The sequence below is a fragment of the Cinclus cinclus genome, chromosome 21, assembly GCF_963662255.1.
Source record: "Cinclus cinclus chromosome 21, bCinCin1.1, whole genome shotgun sequence".
Lineage (NCBI taxonomy): Eukaryota > Metazoa > Chordata > Aves > Passeriformes > Cinclidae > Cinclus > Cinclus cinclus.
The window spans coordinates 5358303-5371089 of record NC_085066.1 but is presented as its reverse complement, the minus strand read 5'-3'; the positions used below and the strand labels follow the sequence as shown (position 1 = coordinate 5371089).

Below are 12787 nucleotides of genomic sequence, written 5' to 3'. Positions count from 1 at the left end.
GCAAGCAGTATAAAAAGCTTTGTGGGGAAGTTTTCAAGAATAAAGCTGAGTTTTCTGCTCTGTAGCCAGCATTCCCAGGAGAAACAAAACTCTTGACAGTTCAGCTAAAAACAGTGTTGAAGCCCCAGGTCTGAATAGTAGAAATTTATAAAAATAAATAAAATAAAATAAAATAAAATAAAATAAAATAAAATAAAATAAAATAAAATAAAATAAAATAAAATATAAAATAGTCTCAAGTTTGAATTTTAGATAATGCCTATCTGTGGCATCAAAATACAATGTAAAGCTGTATCTAGAGTGACTGGCTTGGGACACAAATTTGGCTTGCATTTTAATAGTTTTGAACATTTTATTAGTAGAAAGATGCTAGATATTTTCTGCTTCCTCTGAAGCTATTCAAGCTTGAAAGTTTCTGTATACACAATTCTTATTATCCTTTGGATTTTCTGCACCACTATTCTAGATTTTTTTCTGATTGGGAGCTTCAATACTTTTTTTTTTTCCTTCCACTAAGCATTCAAAAATATCTACCTCACAGTTTATTATGCTGGGTTCTATACAGGCTTAGTAATTATGGAAAGTAAGACCTTGGCCTTACTGAGATCAAGGGATGCAAGACTTTCACCCCTATTTTAACCAGTGGTGTATATAAAGGGGATTATGTGGATTTGACAGCCCATGTCCCAGATCCTGCAGATAAAATGTGGGGGGTAACACAAAGTTGAGCATGTCCACATGTGTGTTACACAGTCTTATGAAATAGCCTGAATTTCAGTGTTCAACTCTGCAAGTGTGAATTTATTATGCAGTTCATAGACAGGATTCAGAGTGGGTTAGATGCTAAAAATAAAGGAAGATTTGGTTTCACTGGATAATTTTCCTCTGATTTTTCTTTCAAGTTCCCAAATGGATTATCTTGACAGAACCTACGTAAGGTCAATTTGGTCTTTGGCCAATGAGTAAATTATTCTCCCTGGCCATTAAAGTACTAACTGTCCTGGCTCTGTGGTGGGGTTTCTGTGGTTCTCTTGGAATCCATACCTTAATCCCAACATATCTGGATGGGAAAATGGGATGTTCCATTGTGGGGAGGGATGACTCATTAACCTGGTTTCCAATCATCACTTTAGTGGCCACATCAATGAAATCCACACCCAGAGTCTTGGACACAAAGGGGAATGAGCGTGAAGCCCGCAGGTTGCACTCTATCACCTGGTGGGATTAAAAAAGAGAAATGTCAGGGTCAGGAACTGTGCAGGGAAGAAATAGACTGATTCATATTTTTTGAAATCAGCCCTGAGTCCTCTTGGCAGTCCTATTCTTCAGCCTGTCAAACAAGAAACACAGAAATTGGGATCATTCTTGAAACAGGGAAGAGGGATGAGGAGTGGCCAGCCTGCGATACAAGCAGCCTGTTCTTCAGCTGAGATCCATCTCTATTGTCTGAATATTAGAACTGAGGGGAAGCCAGACTTCACTCAGAAAATGTGCTTTCCTCTACCCTAAGGTCATGTGCAAGAGGCATGGAAAACATACGCACAGGCATTAGGAACAGCCTCTTGAAGTCCAACCTGTTGTTCCTCCATGGTCTCCATTTCTCTTTCTAATGGCACTTCCTGAATGACAGGACTGTCCTTACTGACTTCCCTCACTCACATGTGGAAGCCATTCAGCCAAGGAAGTGACAAAGAAGTTCTGCAATGTGCTGAGAAGCCACCGTGGAGCTCAAGAGCAGAAGAGGAGCTGCTGTAAGTGAGAATGAAGTGGAGTGAAAGGGGGTAAGAATAGTTAAGGCACAACTGAAAGGCAGGGGCTGTACAGAGAAAGGCACCACTGTGGGAAAGGAAGGAAGGAAAAAACCCTGCTCTCTCCTTGTGTGGAGTTTCTGAATAACCATGTGTGAAACAGAGAAAAGGTGAAGAACAGTAAGTACATTTTACTCAACTCATAACCCAAACCATTTTCACCAATAATGCATCTCTTCTGTTTCCTGTCAGGTTTTCTTCTTATTCACTGTTTCAGTCATACTCTGTTCACATTCCTCTGACCTCCTTCCATTAGCAACAGAAAGCCAACTGCTACCCAGAAAGGGTCAGACATCTACTGTACTTCAGTTGCTAACAGCTGCTAGGACTATTCAGATAACCATCCTAATAGCTTATAGTAAAGGTTTAAACACTTACATTATCTTGCTTTCTTTTCAATCCCTCTGAAGGCTTAATTGAACATCAAAATAGTTAAAGATGAGAGAAGATATCGGACCCAGTACATGGGATGAGGTGCAGGTCCCAGTGCTGCTCATTCTATTCCAAACTGGGAATAATTTTGGGAAGGACAGCAGCAGTGAAACACAGTGAAACAAAGCTGACAGACAAAGCAAGCAGACTCTCTTCAGCCTCCCTGTGAAGGCAGGGGATGCTCTTTGCCACACAGGAGGGGAGAGCTGTGTGATGAAGGGTAGCACGAGCAAACCCACACCCTCTGACAAGCCAGGTTCTTTGCCCTGGCTGCCACTGCCACACTGGCCACAGCAGAGATGCAGGACCCACACACCCCAGCACAGCATGGCCCCTGCCACACTCACTGCAGCTCTTACCAGCACGGTGTTGCCTTGCACCAGGAACTGGATATTGAATGGACCAGAGATGGCAAAAGCCTTTGCAATCTTTTTTGTAGCAGCTTTTACCTATAAAAAAACAAATTGAAAAAGTGTAGATGTGTGTATATAGAACAAACAATTAAGCTCCACAAAATAGAGAGCATCATGGCAATAAATCACTAGACTTGTGGATCTCTTTAAACATCATCTCTCTCTGCCTTGTTTTTTCCCTTCACCCACATTTTGGTAGTAGCACTATTTCAGAAGCAAACATGTTTAATTTCCCTAGTAACCTAGAGCCTGAAGGGCTATTTGAAGGCAGAAGGAAAAATCAGGGGTTTTTTGTGTGTGTGTGAGAAAGCAGAGGGGAGAAGGAGAAAAACAAAGAATCAAAGCCTTGCCCTGTAGCAATTCCTACACTGCACACTGGAGTCTTTATACCTTTCTTGGTGACACAATGAATAATGTTCTGTTATTTGAGAATAACCATCCAGTTTTTAAAGTGTCCTAAAAGTCTTTCACCGCCATTCCTGTCTCATCACAGTGGGATCAGTGGGAGGTGTCTGAGTAGATAAACTCTGGAACTGGAAAGCGAGGAAAGCCTTATTTCCCATGTGTGTCAATACCAGGGTTTGAATAGTTTTGCTCCAGGAGATGACTATTTTCAGAAACAAGACTTTGGACATTCTTGGAAACAGAGCTGGAGCACAGATCATTGCATTACAGCTTTTGTTGGCTTCCAAGCAAACCCTTAACAGGATGACATAAAGGGGCATGGAACATTTCATTTAAAAAATGCATCTTAACAGCTAACTCTGTATCACAAGGTTTATTCTTGAAAGGGGAAAAAGTCAAGATTAGGTGAGGTTCATTCACCCTGATACTATTTTTGGAAAAGCAGGCAGCTAGAAAGTCATATATCTGACAGAATCATTTAAGTATTGTGGGAGAGAAGGAAGTGGAAAGAGAACCATGGCATATGTATGAATCAGACAATCCTCTGCTGCTACAGAAGCTGCTTCTAAACCAAGGAAACAAAAAAATCCTATGGGCCTAAAAGTGTGCACATCTACTGCTTAAATTACTGGGATACAGTTCAGATAATCAAGGCAATCCCAGGGGCACTCTGACATCCTTCACTTGCACATACCACACTGGCCTTAAAGAAATCATTGGTGATTTGACTTCTCCACTGGTGGTGGAGGGAAAGCAGGAGTCAAATCCTCATTTCCTTTTCTCTTCTCAGTGCTAGTGCAACACCTACCTTCTCCAAGGCTCCCTGGCTGATGGTCTGCGTGGGGAACATGAGGGTGGCATCTCCTGAGTGAACACCTGCATCCTCCACATGCTCTGAAATAGCGTGTGAAATAACCTGCACACACCAGTGAGACAGCACTCGGTCATTTCACCCTCTCAGAACCTGTTCCTTCCTCCCCAGGACACCCCAGCCTCCTGACCAGAACTGTATCCCAAATGACAATGGCATGGGGGGAGGACCAAAAAGTGAATTTCCCAAAATTTAGAGGAGAATATGCTTGAAGCAGACACAAGGCATGTGAACGAGGAGACCACGTCTGTGCCTTTGCTACTGTGGGTAAGAAAATTACAGCCATGATAAAACCTACCACAGCCTGGAGATCCTAAGGCTTTCTTCCCCTCTAACACAGAAGGTAAAAGCTAAGGAGGCTTTAAACCAGCTTCCAAAGTTCTGCTTGCCAGAACACAAAAAAAGTCATCATTCCCCAACAGGAACAAGCATGGACTAACATCACTGGTATTTAATTTTACCCCCACTCTTTTGTGGTGTTTTAAGCAAACAGAGGAAATCCAGGCCTAAGGATTTAAATTGAATTAACTGCATCAAGGCATGCAATCTCAATACCAAAAAAGTTATTCTGTCTCCTGGTTAAAAATTAAAATTGAAGAAAAATACTATTTCTGTTAATTGCAAAGTTTGTGGGATTTTTTTGCCTTTGCTGAATAATGAAAGGCACAGTGAAGTTGTAAAAAAAAAATGGAATAACTGGTAATTCCACAACCCATGATAAAATTCTGATTTAAGTAATTTCTGAAGCCAGTGATTTGCAAATCTGGTAAAAATTCTATTCAAAAGGATTTATTTACATGGATAAGCAATGCTTGAAAAATAACTGGCTAGAGGTACAGAATAAGATAGGTGGAGCTTTTCAAGCACAACCATTTTGAGCCTAAGATGAATTCTTCTTGTTTCTTTCCTCTGTATGAATCCATGGCTTTATAGTAAATCATTCAAGCTACACATTTTTGCAGATCTCAGATCCTGAAAAAACAAGTTTAATATTAAAGAAAAGCAAAGTACTTACTCTTCCTGCTTTGGCTACAGCATCCATTTCCACCTCACGGGCATCTTCAATAAATTTAGTGAGTACCACAGGGTAATCCTGCCATCAAGACAAGAAAAAATTATGAAGTTTTTGTAAGAGAGTGTTTGTAGACCACCTAGGAGACTTTGGAAGCAAAAGATCAGAAGACCAATGTATTAATATCCTCATTTCCACAGATAAGTGAACTTTGCAAAGATATAACGGGGGAAACTTGGCACAATTTCCCCAAAACCACTGATGCAAAAGAGTTTGAGATCTCCATAATGACATCAAGACAGCAAAATTTGGGGCAAAACCATGGAGATCATGGCACGAAGAAGATAGCAAGAAATGCATGGATCCAATGACCTCTAATCCCATCTCCTAAAGACAGCCTTTAACTCCAAGATCAATTCTTCCTCAGTCTGAGCCTCCCAGCCACCTCACTGGACATGGTGCTTCATAAAGGAAAAGATCCTTGGCATTCTCAATGACTTGGTAGAGTGGTTGTTTGCTATTTTAGAGTAATATATTTTATGCAACAGATCCATTCCTTTCTAATTTCTCTGCCTGGTTTCCTAAATCTCTCAGGGAGAGGTTGCCACTAATTACAGCTGGCCAGGAACAAGCTGTCCTTGACTCTCACTACCTTCCCTGCTATACATTGTTTTCCTTCCTCTTCTTCCTGCCTGTCTCTGGGATGCTAGCACACACTTCCACTCTCCTCTAATACTTTATCCTTTCCAAAAAAACCTGATTTGCATTCTTCCTGGCCAGCTTTGTGCCTCAACATTTTACTTGTCCCATCCACTATTAACTGTCTATTATTTATTAGAGAATAAAATTAAATAAATGACAGTTTGTGCATGTTTTAAAGGCTCCTTTTGAAAAAATACCAAACAACTCCAAAAGTTATAAGACACAATTCCTTCCATTTATCAGTGCAAGGGTAAATTCACAGGCAAGGACAATGCTGAAGCCTACATTGTTTCATAAATTTAGTGACTTGTGTCCTGTTACTTTCTGTCTTGCTGCAGTTTTTCAGCCAAACATTTTATATGTGCACACAACCTTGTTCACTTCAATCTGTCTCAACCTGCACTAGAAGTTTTGAACATTATTGTCAACATAAATGCCATAATGACACAACACTGAAACAGCAAAGTCATTAAAACAACAGAACAAGAACAAGTCAGAGCCTTTACATGGAGAAGTTCTGCTGGAAGAAGCAGAACTAGATAAGGCTTTGGAACCAGAAAAACTAAGACCTTGTTTCACAAAGATGCTCATAATTAATACTGGGACCTTCTGTGGAACCAGGCCACAAAGCCTTTACAAGACTGAGAAGTCCTCCCTCATGTAGAAGCAGAACACTATGCTTCTCTTCTGGTTGGCTTCCTGCTAGCTTGGCTTAAACTATGCCATAGCTTTTGTCAATATGCAATGCTGGATGAAGGAAGAAGTTCTTCCCCTGGCTGTCTGACTACACTAGGAAAAAAGCAGCCTGTAAATCTAGAGTAAGATCTCTTCAGGATCAGAACCAGAGCACCCAAAACCTCATGGTGTGCAACTGGTCATTTTTGCAGAGAGCAGCAGTGCCTTCTGTGTGTAGCAGAACTGGATATCATAAGGATCCCATGGGAACACCCTTTCTTTCCCCTAGGAATAAGTCACCTATTGGCTAGACTCTACAAATTCAGCTCCCAGAAATCCTGTACCAGAGATGGGACTTCTCAGAAACAAAGAAGAGCATTGCTCAATTCAAGTCAGTCAAGTTGTAGCAAATTAAGCTGACCAGGGGTCATTTTTCTAGGCTAGAGCCTCCTATAGAGCATCCACTGCCATCACAAAGCCACCCAGGAGCCTGACAAAGTGATCTGTCCCACTGAATGGGGCTTAAGGCTGTTGCCTGCTCTGCTTCTGTGAGTGTACAGATGAAGAACAGAGGGAAGTTTGGCATTTTGGGAGGCCAGCACTGCTAAGAACCTGGCACACCACCACAGGTTTACCCTATAGTCTTCTGAGAATTAGTTAAATAATTCCTTCTGATGGAAGTTAACAGCTGCACTACCCCTCTAAAACTTTGTTCAAAGATGGCAATAAGTGGTCTCCTTGCCTCCACACTTACCTATCCTTCAGGATATTATTACTTTGAAAGGTACCTCTCTTTCTTTTCACCATTTCTTGCTGAAAAGTCAAACTTGCACTATTTGCCTCATATACTTAAAAATCTCATGGTTTGTTCTTGTTCAAGCTTTAACCACCTAAGAATCCTGAGAAAGCAGTAACATGTCTGACTTCCACAGCCAGTTGCATTTTCAGAGAGTTCCTCTTTGATTCATTTATTTATAGCTCCAAGATTCCTGGAACAGCAGTGCTTATGGTGCCACAGCCCTGTTCTGAACAGTGACCATTATAAAAAAAAAGAAAAGAAAAAAAAAATGAAGAGGAAAAACCCTTCAGAAGAGATGCCAATATGAAGTATTTAGTTATTCAAAGAAGCCAGGCAAAACAATTGAGAAGGTGAGTGAAAGATGCTCCTAGTTCTATGCTGGTTGGCATAACCTGCCACTGGAAGGGTCCCAGCTCAGTGGACTACATCTATTTACATAATTAACTGGTCACAAATGTATGTACAGGTAAAACAGCTGCCTGCTGCTCCTACTCCATGCAGGCATCCTGGTGGGGTCAGTAAGGATATTTGCACAGGCTCCCAAGCCTGCTAGGGAACAAACTGAGCAGTCAAACTCAGCAGCTCCTCACCAGGCAAGGAAGGGAAAGAGTGAGGAAGACACAATAAGGAAACAAAGAGATAGAAAACACAGCAGAGATGAAACAAATCAGGGGAGCACAAAAGAAAGTGGCAGCACAAAGAGGTACCTGAGAGACTCTGGTGGCTTCTGCTAAGAACTTCTTCATTTCCTCTTCAGTGAATACTACATTCATTGCAGACCCACTGTGAGAATAGGAAAGAAGAGAGCCCAGGTTAGCTTCCCTTGTGAATTCTAAGGAGAGATCAGTGTTAGGCACCAGGGCACAGGGTTCACAAGGTTACCAACTACCTCTGTATGACAGACTAGCCAAGGAAGCTCCTGACTCCAGCCACTTGCTCTGCTCTTGACCCAAAAAGAGGCAGAGATGGTACCCAATTACTCTCCACTATCCTTCCTAGAGAAGACAGGTGGCCTCCAGAACCATAGTGGAGAAATAAAGAACTGTGTTTTCATAGCCTTAGCACTGGTTCCAAATCCCCTTCCTGCACCAAGCCTTTGAAGGTCCCTCTAAGCTGGGGGAGATGGCTCCTCAGCCACCCAGCCCCAGTAAGGCCCAGACTCGACCCCTGGGGCAGGTTAGCTGGGAGCTCAGGACAAGCACAGAATTCACAGAATTCACAGAATCACCAGGTTGGAAGAAACCTTCAAGATCATCAAGTCCAACCCATGCCCTAACATCTCAACTTGACCATGGCACCAATTGCCACATCCAGTCTTTTTTGACACATCCAGGAACAGTGACTCCACCATTCCCTGGGCAGACCATTCCAAGCAGCCTTGGCTCACTCTAACTCACTCTGGCTCACTCACTCACTCACTCAGGGACAGATGAAGTGAGGCTTGCATGGGTCACTGGCAATGGTTGTGACAGTGTAAATCCAGATGCAAATGGTCTGCTCCTTGCTGCCTGTTTCACTGTGTTCCTCCCCTAACATCTCATTCCTTAAGGGAGTAGACACAATACAGCGGATACCTGGAAGTTGCTTTAATTGGAACTGCCAGCAATATCAAAGAAGGGGTTCTGGGGGAACATGGGCCCAGAGTAAGAGATTCAAGTTCCTTTGTAAGACAAGAATCTTACTAAAAAGATGTTACATCTCCTATTTCTACCACTGATTCCCAGCTTCCCCTTTGCTTTGTTGGGCAAGCCCACAGAGGCTGTGGGGAAAAGTGGAAGAAGGATCTATCCCATAAATCAGTCACTTTATCCTAAGATAAATAGACACAGCTACCTAGGTGATTATATTTACCTCTTCAGCTGGTGTAAATCAATAGAGTTCAATAAATCCATGGACTTGTGTCAGTAGTACCACTGAGGATGTGAGCTGGTGTACACAGTACCTAACTGGTGGGGAAAGGCAAACTGGCCAATATTAAAGGCCAGAGGATATCTGCCCAGAGGATGAAGAAATCTAGCTGTGGAGTGCTGCTGTTCTGCAGACAGAGGCCAGGCTGTGCTAGGGTTTTTCATACTCTCATTCCTCAAGTTTTGCATCCTCCAGTTTCACCTTTCTCCCTGGAGACCCCCTACCCTGCACAAACACACATTAGCAAATACTTAACACAGAATGGGGCAACAACAGGCTAAAAGAAGTGTTCCCTAACAACCTTAGGTGAATTACATCAGCAGCAGTTTTCAGCTTATACTTAGCTATACTCAACTTCACTCCTGACAGGAGGACTGCTTTCTAACTTTGCTTCAAACCCTACTGCAAGTCTTAGAGACCAGATAGAAAAGTCTCATTCAAGAGTCTCTTCTAAAGGATACTTTCTTCAGGGCTGAAGAAACCCTTTTCCTTTTCTTCCTTTAAAATAAAATGCGTGCTTGTCCCCCAACCCTGAAAATTGATATTGAGCTTCTTCATTTTGATATGTGTGTCTTTCATATGAGAAGAATCCTGTCTCCAATTTATTTTCACTTGTAAACTGTACCCAGCAAGCCGCCTCTCTGTGCTGAGTCACCCAGCTATGAAGAAACTTCTCACAGGGAAGAGCAATCATTCAGAACTTGTGAGTCTGCCGTGTGTATGTGCTGGTGTAACCTCCTCAAAAAGTCTGTCTGGCTGTTGGAAATGAGGGACTTTGTACAATGTCTGTTTAATGAGAAGCAGCTGCCACAGCGTAGGGACATAAAACATGCCTGTAAGCAGAGTAGCTTGGCAAAGAAGAAGCTGAATTCAAATGATGTACTGTCATTTTCTGAAAACAGATGCCCCTCTCAATAAACAGCCTCAGCAGGTTTCTCTTTTTCCTGGTGGCAAACAATCTTCTGACTTAATTGTCCAGGTAACAATCTCAGGAACCTGAAAGAGTATCCCAGATGGTTTGTGGTTTTGGCCTTGAGATATGCAGCTGAACAGACATTCTTAAAATTTTGTTCTACCTTTGATCTGTGCCTGATGGACTTCAGGGATCCATTGGCTTTATTAATTGGTTTGAGCAGTTGTCTCATAGGCAGCTTAATGCCACATACACCTAGCACAGTTTTCCACACAATCGCTGAAATTGTTCTCCCTTGTCTCAGAGAGGCTTTTGGAGTTCATAGCCCACTCACATGGAGTTCATAGCTGAGCCTTACCTCAGAACATAGGAGGGCCTCAGCAAACATGGATAACTCACAGACCTTGCAAATTCAACTGCATCTCTCTAAAGAAAGGAAGGAAAAACATGCTGTGAACAAGAAAATATGTTAAAGTCATTCCAAAATTCCAATTCTAACTGCATTTCACTTTACTAGCAATTAAGATGAGGGGAAAGAAGTTAGGGACTGCAGCCTGCACTGAATGTAACACACAACTTCCTGATTTCAGAGCTGTCAGCCTTAGACTTCCCCTGTCCATAGAGGTTCACTGGGAAAAAAGAGAAATGCCACCACATCTCTATTCCTTTGAAATCTCCACCTGCTAGAAGAGATCTCGAGCCCAGCAGGATATCTAGACTAGCCTGACAGTGGTGCTAACTTCTGCTGGGTATATAGTTCAGGTTGTGTGAGGTGATTTAAAGACACTTCCCTTCCACTTTCCACCCAGTGCCAGTGCTGCTGTAGCATCACTTTACAGGGATCAAAAAGTTATTCAGCATGGGCAGCAAAAAACTCTCAAATGCCTTTGGAATCTTCTGTCAGTGACTCAGTCCTTCCTGAGCAGATGCACATCCCAACCCCCAGCTGCTTCAGCATTTCCCAGATGCACATCCCAACTTACCAGTGTGCTGACTGCCTTCCAGGGAGCCTGGGCCACATGCAGCTCATCCAGGATAGCTGAGAATATGGAGCGATCTTCTGCCTGGTCAATCTTTAAAGGGTTTGTGCCAAGAATCTTCACTCCACTCTGGTGCAGTGGCACTGCCAAGTTATTGGGAATCTGCCCACCTACAGAAATAATGCAGCCACTGCATCCCTGTTGCAAGGCAGAAAGGAGCACAGTCATGTCCAAGTTATCTTAATAGGACTAGCTGTCACAACAAAAATCCAATATTTAGATTATGTCCCTTTTTAGGTTGCTGTGAACAAACACAAATCATAGGGCCACAAAGATGATCAGAGAGCTGGAGCACCTCTCCTACAAAGACAGGCCCAGAGAGATGGGGTTTTTCAGCCTGAAGGAGAGAAGCTCCTGGGAGATCTTACTGCAGTCTTTCAGAGCCTGAAGAGAATGTCTTAAAAAAGAGGAGAGCGACTTCTTACATGGGCAGATAGTGATAGGACAAGGATGAACCATTTTAAACTGGAAGAGGAGAGATTAAGGTTAGATGTTAGGAAGAAATCCTTTATTCTGAGGGTGGTGAGGCTCTGGCACAGGCTGCCCAGAGAAGCTGTGGCTGCTCCATCCCTGGAAGGGCTCAAGGTCAGGTTGGATGGGGCTTGGAGCAACCTGGGACAGTGGAAGGTGGCCCTGCCTGTGACAGGGAGATGGAACTAGATGATCTTTTAGGTCCCTTCCAACTCAAGTCATTCTATGATTTTATCATAATTGTGCTGATCCAGAGGCACCCAGGCCACAAATTGTGATTTGCAGTGTGTATCCCCCCTAAACCAGCAATATCCTCCTCAATATCACTCAAAACCCACCAGTAACTGGAGGTCAAATTCCCTAGTAAACCAGAGAAGTTTGCAGCTTTTATATCAACCCACGATTCTGCAAGTCCTGCTTGAACCACAGGCTGTTGCTTAGTTTGCATGTCATGTTTAGGTGCTTCTGCTTTCCCAGTGAGGATAAAGCACTGAGCTGACACACGTTGCCTTGCTTTCCAGAGGAAGGGCATTGCACTAGGAACATGCACTGCACCCCAACAAACCTCAACACTCTGCCCTGTGGGGTCAGCTCTCCTTCCTATGTGTTCCTACCCATGTGGACATGGGGACTCTCTCTACAGCTGAGCCTACCCCCACTGCTTGCTGTGGCCTTTGGACCCAGCACAGCACAAACAAACAAGATTCTGAGGTCTTCTTTTTTTCTTCAGTCTAGCTCTTGGAGAAAACAGCCTCTCCCAAGCTCATAGCCAGAGAGTAGCAGACATTCGTGCAAAATCTTTTTTATTCCAGAGACGCAAGGCAGTAACCTCCAGCAGAAAGGGCAATGGGAAACAACTGGAATTCATGGGGTTTTCTTCTGCCAGCACTGCTACTCAATAAGCAAACCACCTTTCCTAGCCCCAGAAGCCAGTCTTTAAGGAGTGTAACAAAGCTAAGCAGAGTCTAAACCAACAGAGTCCAACACATCATACAGTCTGCAAAGCTATGGATACACTCAGCCCTTTATTTTAATCAATGCTTCATTCCTGAATGGCTCCTTGTTTCTGGTAGTGCCCTGGAAGGTAGCAAGTATTTCAGCAAACTGTCATAGGTGTTCATTTCCACACAGGTTTTTCTAAGCACTCCAGTTCCAGAGGCAGATGGGGCAGAACAGGTGGCACAGCATCCTCCAGCCACAGCAGAGCATTTCACATCTGTCACTGGGCAGCATCGTATTTTAAATGAGAAAATAATAAACACAAAATAACAAGAGACAGGTGATCTTGCTTGCTAACACACACCTTTCTGCGGGTGCAAATATGGGCTTTTTTTCTTT

The 12787-nt window shown here is 43.0% G+C and overlaps 1 protein-coding gene across 1 annotated transcript in view; it reads right to left on the bottom strand.

Annotated features, from left to right (window-relative positions):
- The window catches only part of CPS1 (carbamoyl-phosphate synthase 1), an 86945-nt gene that overhangs the window by 13470 nt on the left and 60688 nt on the right, over positions 1 to 12787 (bottom strand). Inside the window, exons 27-33 of the mRNA XM_062506695.1 lie at positions 10922 to 11116; positions 10297 to 10364; positions 7825 to 7900; positions 4945 to 5022; positions 3867 to 3974; positions 2600 to 2689; positions 1045 to 1215 (exon numbers count right to left, since the gene is read on the bottom strand). Of these exons, the coding sequence (XP_062362679.1) occupies positions 1045 to 1215; positions 2600 to 2689; positions 3867 to 3974; positions 4945 to 5022; positions 7825 to 7900; positions 10297 to 10364; positions 10922 to 11116 (786 nt within the window). The remainder of the gene's footprint in view (positions 1 to 1044; positions 1216 to 2599; positions 2690 to 3866; positions 3975 to 4944; positions 5023 to 7824; positions 7901 to 10296; positions 10365 to 10921; positions 11117 to 12787) is intronic.